Source organism: Lytechinus variegatus, chromosome 10 (assembly GCF_018143015.1).
Source record: "Lytechinus variegatus isolate NC3 chromosome 10, Lvar_3.0, whole genome shotgun sequence".
Lineage (NCBI taxonomy): Eukaryota > Metazoa > Echinodermata > Echinoidea > Temnopleuroida > Toxopneustidae > Lytechinus > Lytechinus variegatus.
The window spans coordinates 36,330,690-36,345,327 of NC_054749.1; the positions used below are offsets into that span (position 1 = coordinate 36,330,690).

General features: G+C 33.6%; 2 protein-coding genes across 3 annotated transcripts in view; one reads left to right on the forward strand and one right to left on the reverse strand.

Moving 5' to 3' along the window:
• Positions 1–1,666, forward strand: part of LOC121423336 (transducin beta-like protein 3) — a 38,247-nt gene extending 36,581 nt beyond the window's left edge. For both annotated transcript variants that reach the window (XM_041618689.1, XM_041618690.1), the window contains one exon: positions 22–1,666. In XM_041618689.1, coding sequence (XP_041474623.1) covers positions 22–153 — 132 coding nt within the window. In that variant the 3' untranslated portion in view covers positions 154–1,666. The remainder of the gene's footprint in view (positions 1–21) is intronic.
• Positions 1,667–3,611: 1,945 nt separating this feature from the next.
• On the reverse strand, positions 3,612–12,638 carry LOC121423039 (mitochondrial uncoupling protein 4-like). The gene is made up of 9 exons (XM_041618319.1): positions 12,446–12,638; positions 11,045–11,167; positions 10,341–10,403; positions 9,920–10,004; positions 9,163–9,285; positions 8,153–8,265; positions 6,805–6,889; positions 5,303–5,498; positions 3,612–4,564 (listed from the first exon to the last, which is right to left on the reverse strand). The coding sequence occupies exons 1-9, from the start codon at positions 12,513–12,515 to the stop codon at positions 4,493–4,495; spliced, it is 930 nt and encodes a 309-aa protein (XP_041474253.1). The 5' UTR covers positions 12,516–12,638; the 3' UTR covers positions 3,612–4,492.
• Positions 12,639–14,638: the final 2,000 nt, after the last annotated feature.

Genomic DNA, 14,638 nt, shown 5'->3' on the forward strand with positions numbered 1-14,638 from the left:
TTTTTTTTTCTAATTTCTCAGGCTTCAGCTACACCAGGAAGAAGTTCTAAGAGAAAATCAGCTCTCAAACTCGTTGAAGATTCAGGGAAATCACTTAAAAAATCTACACCAAGTCCTTACAACAAAAGACTACGAAATCAATCAAGAAAATGAGATATGATTGGGGTTTCTTTCAACTTCTTGATTTTTATGAACAATGCTACAGTTGTTGAAATTGTAATAAGTTTGATTACGTTGAGTAATGAATAACAATAACATATAGTGATTTAAAAATCAAAATCCCTATGTGGCTAACTCCTCCTCAAAAAATCTTAATCAGAAGACTTTCTTTCTCTTATGCTAGTCACACCAATTAAACCTACTCCAGACCGACCATTGATATATGTTATTTGTATTAACATAGCTTTTTTCAGACTGGAGTTGAATTCACCGTTGCGACTGTATTAGTTTAACCAATTCACAAGTTAAAATGTATTTGCACCATGAAAAAAAATCACCATTTAATCAGCTCTGGATCACACTTTTCCCACTGGGGTATGGGAAAAGATTTTTTGTTCATTTTGAGTAGCATGAAATGCAGAGATGTGATTGGCTAAATTAGGTTTCAAAACAGGCAGGTGTGGTTTATTCAGAAATTGTCACGATGGAAACCAGATTCTGGATGTGTGTCTTTGACCAATCAGACAGCAATATTCTTTTCAAGCTGCTTAATGTCCTTGGCCTATCGAGAGTGTGATCTTGACCCAATTAACTCCCATTTTTAAAAACATTTATTAACTCAAAGCATAGATCTTCAGGTTAATCCATTATTACGTTTTTATACCTATCCTCTTTTGTCTGGGTCCTGTTGCATAAAAGCTACTGGTATGATATACATACAACCCTAATTTTGCCATCCAGTAGTAACTACCATGGTAATGATGATGAACAGCCAATCAAAATCAAGGATTCCATGCAAGTTACTATTATGCAACGGGGCCAAGGTGGAATAGAAATGAAGGATATTTCAGACCTGTAATTTCATCAACATTGTTTAATTTCAAACAAATGATACTAACGGATGATTTTCCTCTTTAAATTTGTATAAGAGTAGGGGAAACCCTGGTGTCGTGGTCCTTCTGCACCCCCCCCCCAATCATTTTAAGTGATTCAGTTCGCTTTTCACCTCCCAGGCACTGGTGACGCTAAACAAATAATAATTAAAAAAATGGATACCCGAAACGTGGTGTTTGATTTTTTTAAAAAATAGAGCAATGAATATAGGGTGGATGACAGAATTAGCACCTTTTTGGTAAACTTTATTGGCCAGTGCCGGCCACACAGAAACGTGGGCTCAGCCACATCTTTTAGATTGCGATGTCAACACATTTATCCAAGGTGTAAATAACACTGTTGTGTCATCAAGCATCGCTGTGACTTTTGCGGTTATAACAGGGCCTCTGTTAGTTCATTGTTAGTGCTAAAGTTTCTGTATGGCTGGTACAGAAGGTTCAGTTTTAATGTAGTCCTATTATCAAGAATTCATATCTGATGAGAAATGATTATTATTTAGCACTAAATTGTTCATATGTAACTTCTAGGGAGAAATGATTTATGTTCTTTTGATAAATAATGCACAAACTGATTTTGATGTTTTCTAGTAAAGCAAATAAAAACATATTCAATATTTTGTTTTGTAATAAACTCTTTTATTTCCATACCGGTACATTCCTGTAATATAAATCTTTATATGCATCGAATCAATTTTCTTCAAAATAACAAGTCACACACATCTCCGATTTTAAAAATATAACCAATTTATCTACACGATTGTTTTGCAAATTCTGCTACTACTTCAACATATGATAATTTGATTCTACTACTACTACTTCTACTGACAATAATGGTGAATGGTGATGAACATCAAACTAAAATATCAATATTTCAGTCAGTTGTTTCAAGTAAAGTGTAAAGTTTTCTGGGTGTAATAATAATAATAAAATTTGCTGAAGTCAAATCTGATGGAACCAAAGACTGACTTATGAGAGATTAGACTTTACAGACTCGTTTCACATAATATGGGCTAAAAATTTGCCTCAACATGGATCAATGTGATATATTAGAGATAGACTTATGCAACTATACCAGTAGGCCTACATATTTATACAGACCAAAAATATAGAGAAGTTTGATTACACGGTTACAGATACAGTACTTGACCCAGACGAATACCACTGCTAGTCGGATTTGTCTGAAATAAAACATATTTCTATGGTCCAAAAATAATTGACTTGGGCAAAGTTACCTGTGTTACATGACATCTAGATAGATCCTTGTCATTTGATATTGATCATTCACCCTATTTTACGATGTCATCAACCGTACAATTTTTTATCTATTCATGGTGCAATTTTGGATCCATACGATTTTTTCCATTGCACATGTGCACCGAGACTGCAGGCACCATAAGTATTAACCACTCGTGTTTGCAGCGCACATGTGCATGTATGTATGCCATAATCACCAGACAAAGATTGCACTGCATGAGAATATTTTGCATCAAAATTCATAATTTTCATATGAAAAAGAATCTATTTTTAGATGTCATATAAACTAAATAATGAATGTTTATACGTGCAATGGACAGAATACTTCAATCGGTGAAAGATGAAATAATGATCCATTCAACTCGGCTACGCCTTGTTGAATGGATAATTTCATCTTTCACCGATTGAAGTATTCTGTCCATTGCCCTCATAAACATTCATTATTTGTATATTAGACAGTCGGATGTACTATTAGGTGGTCCATAGAATGTTGTATTATACAACCTGTATATAGTAGTCAATGTCTGTCATGAAATGAGAACGATACTATCCCAAACACTTTTTCACATTCATGAAATCTTGCCTTCGTTGGTAAGCTTTCACCTGTGAGGCTGCAGACCTTAATCGTAGATGGTATAGTAAGTGATGCAATATGAAAAATGTTAGAATGGGATAGTTCAGGAGAGAGCATGTTGTCCCAACTCATGGGGGGTTCAATTCTGAAGAAATGTGGATAGTCCCCCTTATACATTTGTTAGACTGATGTTATTGTAGGAGTATGGAACTTTCCTTCCAAATAAATAGAGTGGATTGTTCTGGCAATGATCTAATTTCAATGTTGCATTAACAACTATGCCATCTACTTTGAAAGTCTGATAAAGCTTAGCAATCAGAGAAACATTTTCAGTGAACTATCACAAACATAATATCAAGCAGGCAAATAAAGGGGTAAAGCCTTATTGTCTGTAACTTAAGACCTAAAATGAATTCTATGACCAAAGAATAAATCATATCAAATAATGTAAGAATAAATCATATCAAATAATGTAAGCTTAAATCGATAAGGCATAAAAATCTCTACTCATAATCTAGTATGAAAATCAATTTACTGGACTGAGTAAAATATTCTTTTTATGTGAATATGATTTAGAAGTTTAAAATCCAATTTGAAAATACTTTTGAAACTCACATCCAATGAACATCGATTCTGGATAAGAAAAAAGTATAGAAATCGCAAATGTAAAATTTATCTTATCAATTTTACATTGTTTTTAAATTAACATTAAATGTCTTTTTTTCAAGGTGTTCTGACTAAACAAAGATATCAAAATTACCTTAGTATTTACACAAGAATTGACTTGATGAAGATTCTATTTCTCTCCTTATTTTTTCTTTTTAGCATTTTGATTTCAAGGGAAACCAGAGTTTAAATTGATCTGAATGGTAAATGTAAAACACCTCGTCACTTAAAATGGGTGTAGAAATATTACTTTTGGTTGGATTTCATCAACTCTACTTCATATTGCAAATTAAACCAAAAATATATATTTATACAAGAAAAATAGTACTAATATTTAGATTGCACAATTTGATTTCACTGTAAACATTCTTTTAAAAATAAATGCCTTTGATTAATATCCATATTAATGAATGACATATTTTTTGTAATCATTCAAGAAAAACATTAAAATGAAATGTCACGAATGTGTGCCTGCATCAACAATAGACAGCACAAGATCAGTGATTTTAAATCTAGACATTAAGCTTAGACTGATATTAAGCACCTTTAATATATCGTAATCGAGTAATTTATACTTCACTCCATGAGATATTTCAGTCACACATATCATTCATGGTGACATGACACTTGCTCATGCGACATTTGCTCTGGTTCAATATCTCATTGGGTTAGAGTTAGGATTTGAATAGGGTTTTGGGTTCAGAATGGTGTAAAGATAATGATTGTTGTATTTATTTTTGGAGGTTAGGTTTCATGTCTGGGTTAACATGCAGATTTCCCATTGGAGCAATTGTCGCCAGAGCAAATGTCATGGACCTGTTTGAACAATCCTATAAGGTCACTTGTTTCAAACATTTGAGAGACTGAAGGAGAGAAGCAAGCAATTGGACGGTGTATACATTAGAAGACCCTGAATGTGAGCTAAGAGGCATCTCAGCCTCTCGTACTAGAAGCTTGCTGTCCCTGATAACTTTCTGATTTCTTCATATGATATCCAGAATGTTAATGACCACGGGGCCTGTTAGGATTGAATCAATGAGCATAGAGATAACAAGAGGAACACAAGGATAGCATCACACTTATCACGACTCTCAACCCTAACTAGATCTCGGCAATCGTGTCACATTGGCATGCAAATTGCTGGAGACATAATAGAAGTTTTTTATTTCATCGAAACTGCTATTAATTATACTAATTTATGTGTAATTGGTATGCAAATTCCTACTTTACGCTCCAACTCCCTAAAACAGCTCCGAATGTCAAAATTTTTGCTGTAGAAACTCTTCGGAGAGTTCTAAGAAAAAGTGTGAAAAAAAATTGCGATATCAGATTAATTTCTAATGTACCATTTTAATTTTGCTATTATGCATTTCTTTAGGGGTTTTTGGTATAAAAAAGATGTGAGATTAAATTCAGTAATGAAAAAATAATTTCAGTCTGGTAAAAGTAATCCTCTTTGAATAATATTAGATAAAGAGACTGGAAGACCTGCATGTAAATTAGAAGAAGTTTGTGCAAAGAAATTAACAGATGGGATACAGGTACCTGCAACATTATTTGAGATAATACTTAAAAGAAAACAGGATATTACAGTGTACAGATTAAACAATAAAGTACAGAAGAGGGTAGCAATTGAAAATGAGGCAGAGACAGATAGTGAAATGGCGAGAAGAGACACAGAGGCAGGGGGGGGGGGGGGAGGTTACATGTAGGAGAATGAAAGAAATTTGTGAAACCAGTAAGTGAAGATACATACCATTCTTGCCCATATAGGTAAGAAGCCTTTGTATAGTGACCAGAAACCTTCCTGCTTCACTGATTTCAATAAACAATCCATGGATGATTTATATAATAGAGGGCGCCCTGCTGAATCGGAACCCTGGTTCATTATTCTCGTCTTGACAACGTCAGCTGGAGTACTAACGATGGCAGCAACAAGACCTGAACATATACTGTCGAGAGATTATGAACAATACAGCATTATCAAAGCTTGGAGTAAACAAAAAACTAGAAATGACACATGTTTACCTCTTTGTTGCACCAATTCTGATACCTTGATTTAAGTAAAATTTCATTCAGAATATGTTATACTTGTACTCGCATGCAATAAACATCAAATTAGTTAAAGTGGAATCTACAGTTTGGAAAGTACAATTTGATTTCACTTAAATCTAACTGACTTCATCCTAGTGAGTTTTGAAATAATTCAATTCTACGTTGTAATAAGACATGTAATTTAATTCAAATTAGAACAATTTCTCATACATTGAAAGTGACATACCATGACAAAGACTGAAAAAAAGTTTCTTAAATCAACCCCAAAATGGCTGAGGGAATCATTCAATCATTAAGCGCATAGAGACATTATTCATGATTGTGATATGCGCTATAGAAGAACTGTTTATCATCATCATCATCAAATCAACTTGTTAATTGAAAGAGAATATTGTAATAACTGAAATGATCCATATGATTTCTCCATCAATATCTCAGTGTTTCAGGTGCATAACAAACTACAGATGAATTCATGGCTGAACCTTTGACAATTGAACTTGTTACCGCCAATATCTAATCAGGGCCCAGTCTTACAAACACTTGTAATTGATCCAATAAACTGTGATTGATTCAATCTATTCAAATATAGAAATGCATCAATGTTATTATGCTTCATACAGAATATGTGGTTTTTAATGACATTTGCTCCGGCGAAAATTGCTCCAATAGAAAATCTGCACATTAAGCCAAACATGAAACCTAACATCCAAACCTAAATAAACCCTAATCCTTACTTATTCTAAACCAGAAAACTCTATTACAATCCTAACTCTAACCTTATGCCCTCTTGAGATATTAAGACCGGAACAAATGTTGTGTGACCAAACATTTAATACACAACCTCCCTCTAAAAGTCTGAAGCACTCTAATATATCTAGAAAAATGATGAATAAAAGTCTATAGGTCACAGTTGGACAGAAATATGAATAGGACTACGCATTCATGATATGGAGTGTGCTGGCTTTCCATAGTTCTGACTGATTAGATCGATTTCAACTCTGTTAAATCGTGCACAGATATACGAATGACCTAAGAATATAATGCCTCCTACAACATTTACGATGGGTGCACCGGGCAGAGGCATACAAAATGCAACAAAATTTACTATTCAACTGACAATTTTATTAAAAGTTTATAAAGAAGTTTATTAAAAGATTTGTTGCATGCTTTGTGAGAATAATATTGTAACCTGTATGCACATACCTTGATAAACCATGAGTGATATAGTTATCTCTTAGACTTGTACGATTGAGAAGAAGATGCTTTACAGTGTCATAGGTTGTCAGATCTGAAATAAATATTCAATTTCATTTAATGAGTTATAATCACAGGAGTAAGGATCAAACATCCTGGTGGGTGTTTCATAAAGCTGTTCGTAAGGTAAGAGCGATTTTAAGAACGACTGGGGAACCTTTTTTTACGTGCCAAACCATCCCCAATGAATATACCATTTACCACAATAAAGGATCACCAGTCGTTCTTAAAGTCGCTCTTAACGTACAAACAGCTTTATGAAACAGCCCCCTGGAATAGCTCACCAAATCCAGTACTAGCATTTTCCTTTAAATTTTCTACTGGTTCCTAAAAATAATTTTTTTTTAGAGATTATCAAAATATTTATGTTAACCCTATCTAGGCCAGGGTATTTTGGGAATTTATATGGCCGTCGCCCGCGCGATTGTGCCGAAAAATGGCACGCAGGTTGCCTGGGACATAATCTACAAGTTTATAGTAATTTATTTCATGCGAATCCCTATTAAGTGATTATGTAGATTATTAAGTATTTAATATGCGTAATTAATATGCGTAATTAGTATGCGAAATCATACTTTTTGCTTTAACTCCCTGAATAAAGCTCCAAATGTACTAATTTTTGGTATAGAAACTCTTTGTGGTGTTCTTAGCAAGTGTACATGAAAAAAATTGCGATATCAAATCATTTTCTTATGAATTTTATTGTTTTTTGCAATTTCTTATGTATTTCTTTGTATTTTTAACTTTTATTTTTCATTGTTTTTTTCTATGAAATTTGTTGGGGGCTCTTCTGTGATCATAAAAAGCATAAAATAAATACATTTAGAACAGCAAAACTAAAAAATAATCATACATTTATGAATTTGGGTTGAAAACACAATTTGTATTGACTTTGTACACAAAATCACGTTTTTGAGCAATTTTCGGTCTGACATGCACTTACATAATGTTGTGTAATTTCAGAATCACGTACCAGGGTGACGCAAAGTTGGTCTCAAAAGTTGCGCAAGACTTGAAAGTAAAAAAGTCAGCGAGTGGTGCACGGCGAAAATATTGCGCAATTTGTAAAGTAATGAAATTTGGAAAGTAATGAAATTCTAGAAAAAATTAGAATAGAAAAAAAAAAACACAATTACAATAGCTTAACATAGCACTCATTTATGTACATGTAATATCATCCTGAGGTTTTGTTCGTTTGTTTGTTTGTTTGTTTTTTTTTGGGGGGGAGGGGGGGGGGTGATTTCATTGAATGAAATTGCCCAATGGTGAGGTACCAAGTTCAATGATTTATTCTTACCTCCCATATTGACTAATGCAGCTCTTTGTACATTAGGCACCCATCCTTTCCATAAGCCCCTAATACCACCATCACGAAGGATCTTACGGAAACACTGAAACGCTGTATTTACCCTAAAATGAGAACATCACAAGAAAACCAGTTTTATTTCAGCTACAACACATTACCATCAGTAATTTAAAAACTATTTCAAATTTCATCAAATTTGTATACATACTTGGAAGTGCCAAGAAAACATTTGAATCAATCATAGATCTACCAATGTGATATAGCTAGCAGTTTAGCACACAGCTCATAGAAAAATCTTTTTTTTAATTCATGTACATTTTATATATTCTAAATCATTGTATTGCAAAGAGAGTGATCAATAAAATCAATAGTAGTAATAATTACAACATGTTTTTAAGTACTCCATCTACTTGACTCCTATATTTTTTGGACTAGGTATGCTCATAGTAAACAGGACTTTCCGAAGCTTATAGATGAGCATTATGTCTGCTATTGACCATTGAATGACTACAGGCAGAGGCTCCTAATGCCTTTGTTGACATATATCTTAACAGCACCTGGCCTTGGTTTTTCAATCCACCGTGGTTATCATAACTACAATCAATAATATCTATAAATTCTATTTTATCATAAAATTAGGCCAAAGTCCATCAAAAACAATTACACAGCAAAGCATTGCCAGTCATATATGCCTCACTGTACATTTTCTTCTCAGGTAAATATTTTGTCGTGACTCATGATACACACTTCATAATAATGTTAAATGTTGTACAATTAATAATTTTAATATTATAACTATCATTTATGTGCAATCAATCAAACAAACATACAAGAATTTGTAATGCGAATACAGGGAATCAATCATAATTTTCATTCCAATGTTATATTTATTTTCATTTTGCCTACCTCAAGTCTAGTCAATATGTTTGTAGGTATACCAATAATATTGTCTCATGTATAATTTGGGTAATAAAGTTTTAGTTTCAATGGATGTTGATTACCTTGGTGGCTTTCCTTCTAGTCTCCTACGACCTTCTGTCTGCATCTGTACCTTGACAAGATCTGTAGGACTAGACACAAACTGAGACAATGCTCCGGCTGTAGAACCTGATATCACTGCTTTCCTGAAAATAATCAAATATGAAAAGGCAAATAAAAAATATTGGTTCTATCTGTCATTAGCCAGTCAAACATAAACCATGCATACATTTTTGATATTATGTAGCTCCTTTCTTTAGTAACATCATCATTTCCAAAGCACTTAATAAAATAAACAATAAAGATTAATGCTGCTCTCCAAGTACTTACAAAACTTCAAAGAGGATATCAAAGACAGGGAAAAAAGTTGATTTGCTCCTAAATGAATCTGTAAAATTATCATTCTAATCATTCATAAATAGTGATGCCTAATAAATACCTATAAATTACTTTCCATGTACACTTGAATATTTTGCTGATGTAATTTCGCCATTTTGCTTCAAGAATGTATATGTGTGTGCATATTCTTGGTTTATTATTTTGTTCACATTGCACATGAATGTAAACAAATTTGAAGTATTGGCCACATTTTGCAAATGAGCACATATTTTAACAAGCTTTACAAATTTAATAATTGAGTTCAGATTAGATCAAAACTGATTTTTTTTTAAAGCATATTCAATAATACATACATAAACCAGATGATGTTCTGACTAAAAGACTTGGATTATAAAGGGCATTGTATCAGTATCATATAAGATTTATAAAGATATAACATACCATACTGGAAATGTGCCATCTGGATTCTTGCCAAATAACTTGTCTCTAATGTACTCATATGAACCCATACGACAACCCGTATAAACTGCAAACAAATACGAAATGAAGAAATAAATTTTCAGAAGTAAACCACAGCTGAACCAAGGGAATTAAAACTGCATCGAAGTAAATGTGAAAAAAATAATTGTCATATATTATTCAGGTGGACAAAGTAAAAATTTTGGAGTATTTAAAAAAGCCCTTTGCTTAAACCAACACAGAAATCAATGACAAATGACTATCAGATTATTCATTATTTGTGTCAAGAAAAGAGAGAATAAAACCTATGAATGTTTAGTATTTCCTGAACTTGCTCTGAAGGATGGAAATATTTTAAGGCAGTGTTTTCCTCTGAAATTATGAATGTTCTAATTTTACTTACCTATATGTCTGTATATTGCAGGAGTGACTCCTTGCCACAATTTAAAGAGACCTTCTTCTTGAACTATATGCAAGTGAATTATAAACACGAAAATCAATCAAAGTTTGCAGAGAAACGATGATACAAATTGTAACTCAACAAATACATGTAGGAGTATAATGTAGAAGCCCACGCTCTTTCTACTCATAGTAATGAATGTAGAGGACTTTCAGCTCTCACAAGTACTTACTGAAGTCAAAATTTATTCTTTATTATATTCATACCAATTAGAAATTACAAACAAATTGAATTATCATATTTTATTATTTTTGCATTTTTTCATATTTATATTTCTACTCTGAAATTTCTTATCCTGAATAAAAAATGGTTGGCAAAATCATTGATTTGATTGAAAGAAATAAATATTCACAGCATTTTCACAATCATATTTGTTTTACAGAACAATATTCCTCCAATATTTCTTTGTGATATTGATAGTTAAAATGACCGAGATTCATACATTCATCATGCAATTATAAGCCTCTTTTTAAGAAGTATTCTAGTTCAAGTTCAATAACAGTTTATCCTCAAATCAATAAAAACTGGTGCAATTTTCACAGGAGCAAATGTCAGGTTGTTATTCTGAAATGGGTAAGAAATTGAGTATTTCTTGACACATTCATTAAATAAAAGTATTGCTTTCATCCAAACTCATTGTATCTTACCAACTAATGCTGTCCTAACCATGCCCCTATAAGGAATAGCATCTGTTGTCCTGTAGTGCTTGGCTGCCGTAACCTCCCCCTGGATTTGTAATCTTGTCTTTGTGATATCCAAAGGATATGTCACTAGTCAGATAAAGAAATAAACAAACAAATCAAATGCAAACTCGACCAGAATGTGAGGTAGAATTAAGAAAATTTACTGAAAACAAGAAGTCTGCCTACATTATGTGAGTCAATGCATTACCTTCGCTATTATCGATTTTATTTTCAGATTGTCTGATTCTGATTATTCAATCATTTTTTCACCGAGGGGGGGGGGGGCAGTCAAATGTATTGTTGTACACGCATGTGGCCAATTTATTTCCAAACACTCCCCTAAAAGAGCTTTTCTGTGTGTGCAAAATAACCCCCTCAACAATTTTTTTCGCAGGCTTTATGGACACATTTTGGCCCCTAAACAAGTTGTCGCCAGATTATGACCCCAGGAAAAAAATACCCTTAACACGTTTGTCTAGTCTTAAAAAAAAGCTTTGAAAAAAAATGCCCTCAATACATTTGACCCTGTGATTGACCTTGTTTGCTTGAAATTTGAACTTTTTTCCTCTTTCTTTCTTCATCCTTCCTGCTTGCCCTTTTTTGTTCCATCTATCTTTCCTGATCCTTTCTCTCTGTTCATTTTTTCTTCTTTCTCTTACCTGCCATCTTCATTGAATTTCCTTTTCCTCCTTCTTTCTTTCCTTAATTTTTTGTTGCTTCTTTCTCCCTCTCCCTTTTCTTTTTTTCTCACCTTCCATTATTTTCTTTTTTTCATTCTCTCGATTCATTCTTTCCTCCTTTCTTAATTTTATTTCTCCTTCTAATTCTTTTCCATTATTGGTCTCCCTCCAGTCCTTCCTGTTTTTCTTCTTTCAAAGAATGAAGCCCGAGGCTGAAGGAAACATTTTCTATCCTTCATTCTTTCCTCCTCTTTTTTCTTGCTTTCTTTCTCTTCTTGTCTTTCACACATCTTCCCTCCCTTTATTTTCTTCTTCTTTCTGTATTCAATTCAAATAAAAAAACTCTTTTCTCTCGCTTTATTCTTTCTTTCATCCTTCTTTTTCCGCTTCATTTTTTCTTCTCAAATCTCAATTCATCTCTTTTCTTTTGTTCACCCTCCCTACCAATTATTTATATTTTTTCTAACACAGTGTAGCCTTCTTTGTTGATCTTTTTAGTTGATTGTCCTGTATTTCATTTTGTGAAATCCGGTCACCCTGGCCTGGTCTGGACTGCAAAAGCAAAAATCCAGCACTAACTACACTAGAAGCACAGAGATGGGAAACTCATTCCTCGATCTCCCCCAAGCTCCGGGGCCGGGAGCGCAACAGATGCTCCGTTCTCTCTCCGCTCAATTTTGCTCACCTGTTTCTGCTACTGTCGCAGCACAAGCTGACAAACCGTATTTAAACAAAAAACTGTCAGGATTCACCATTTTCTTGCTTCTCTTAATTCTCTATTTCATCAAATGAATGCCACCTTCCTGTAGATATCATACAAATAATGCAAGTATACTTTGATTGAAAAATCTTGCAGTCGGCCGTACGTTTACGGACGGTGTGAGAATGGTGCAGGCTAATTCGAGAGATCGAGAGGCGATTATTGTGCACGGTGCACGTGGAGCCATACGGTATAACTCCGGCTGTGGAGTCGTGGCGCTGGCTGAAAGTGTGTTGTTTCTGAGCTGACAGAAAGTCGGGGTTCGATCTTATGGGGAAGGGAGGGGGCTAAGCTCTTCCACCTGTCCTCTTCTGTATTCTTTGCTGGGGTGGGGGAGGGTCCAGGCCGATGATGAACATACTTTTTAAGGAAATTACCATGAAAAAAGTTTGTCTTAGAAATACACCCCCCCCAAAAAATGGGGTGAAGGTTCCAGACATAGGGGATGACATTATACGTACGAGCAGCTGCCCCATGTATAAATGCATAAAATTTAAATTTTCTAATGGTTGACATGAAATATTTAGTTCAGTTTACTCGAACAATGTTCTAGGACTAAGCCTGTTCATCGATCAAAGTAGAAATAGTCGATACACTGAAGGTTCAATAAAACAATTTATCATTTTTTGAGAAAGGACATTCATCCTTGACTTTTTTTACTACATGATAAATGGGAAGCTGGACAGTCGCATATGACATCACAAATCAAAAACAATTTCTCTTGCATAAAGCCCATGCCATGTTGACATATAAAGAGTGGAGCTAAGGTGATTCACTTACTGGAGTTAAATTGTATGTTCAATATTCTCCTGCTCTCTTTCCCCCCCTAACCCCTCCGTACTGCATCTCTCATCTCTTTTCCGGCCCCCTCTCTCTGACTCTCTCTCCCATTTTCCTTTGCTTACTCTTTACTTCCTATTATCCCTTCTTTCTCTATTTATGTGTCTCCATCTCACCTCTTTCCTTTTTTTCCCTTTCTTTTTTTGTCTGTCACTCTCCCCCCCCCCCCCTTCTTTCTGTCTGCCTCTCTCTCACCCCCCCCCCCCTCTTTCTCAGAGCTTTGCTAATGATCGACGAAGTATTAAAGAACTACGATACAAAATAAAATATTTATATAATATTACACTTTTCTATTATAGAAGTCAATGATCACTGACCCTTAGTATATACTAAACATCAACATATTCAGTCTCATATATCATTACTGGATTAAAATGTAAACAATGAAATTGAACTTGTCCTTGACATTATCATGTAACTAGAGAACTGCATTTGTGATGTCAAATTCAAACTTTTAAAAACTTTTCTCAAAGATTATTTAGATAACAGCATCATTTCCATATTGAATTAGATACCGTATTAAAGAGAAATTTTGTGTCACCATACGTACCAATGTGAGTTGTGATTCCAGGTACCAATTTATTAAATGGCTTTAACAAGTGCTGCTCAAAGTTACACTTAAATGTAGTTAAAAACAACTTCACCAAGTTGTTATATATTTATTTGGTTTCAACTTCTGTATTTGAAAAGCAAATAACTTAATGTACAGACATGTACCTATTACATTTAAAAGACAGAGGAAAAAGAAAAGCTTTGACTAAAACTTACAAATTACACACAAAGACTACAAATGAATTAATCACAGCATATCTATAATAATAATAAATTCAATATACAGATATTAATCAATATCTCTCAAAACTTTTTACAAATATATTTTACAATATTTAGTACTACAAAAAATACAATTATATATGTACACCAGAATACAAAGCAAGGTGATTGATTATTCACATAAAGAATTCTTTCAATTTATTTGTGTTCAGGGAGAAAATGAAGTTACACAGAACACCCATTTCAATCATACAGTGCATCCAACCACAGCAGAAGCCTGACATTTTCTTTATTGTTGATGAAAATAATTATAATCATTGATATGATGAATATATAATTGATTTTTATTGTTTGAATTATACAATATTTCATTTTTTATAAATTTGACAATAAGAACCAACTTGACTGAACCATATAGTATTAACCAATGCTTATTCTATATGTTCAGGGAGGAATTAATCGTTGTATCACTTGACAATGAGGAGAAAATTAGAATATTTCATA

Excerpts from the sequence above, each read along its gene's own strand:
- LOC121423039 (XM_041618319.1), bottom strand. The coding sequence starts at position 12,515 with ATGGTGAATCCTGACAGTTTTTTGTTTAAATACGGTTTGTCAGCTTGT. Across the intron at positions 10,005-10,340 it reads TGCAATATACAGACATATAG|TTTATACGGGTTGTCGTATG; the intron begins GTAAGTAAAATT and ends ATTTGTTTGCAG. Across the intron at positions 4,565-5,302 it reads TACCTATATGGGCAAGAATG|GCCCCGTGGTCATTAACATT; the intron begins GTATGTATCTTC and ends CAATCCTAACAG.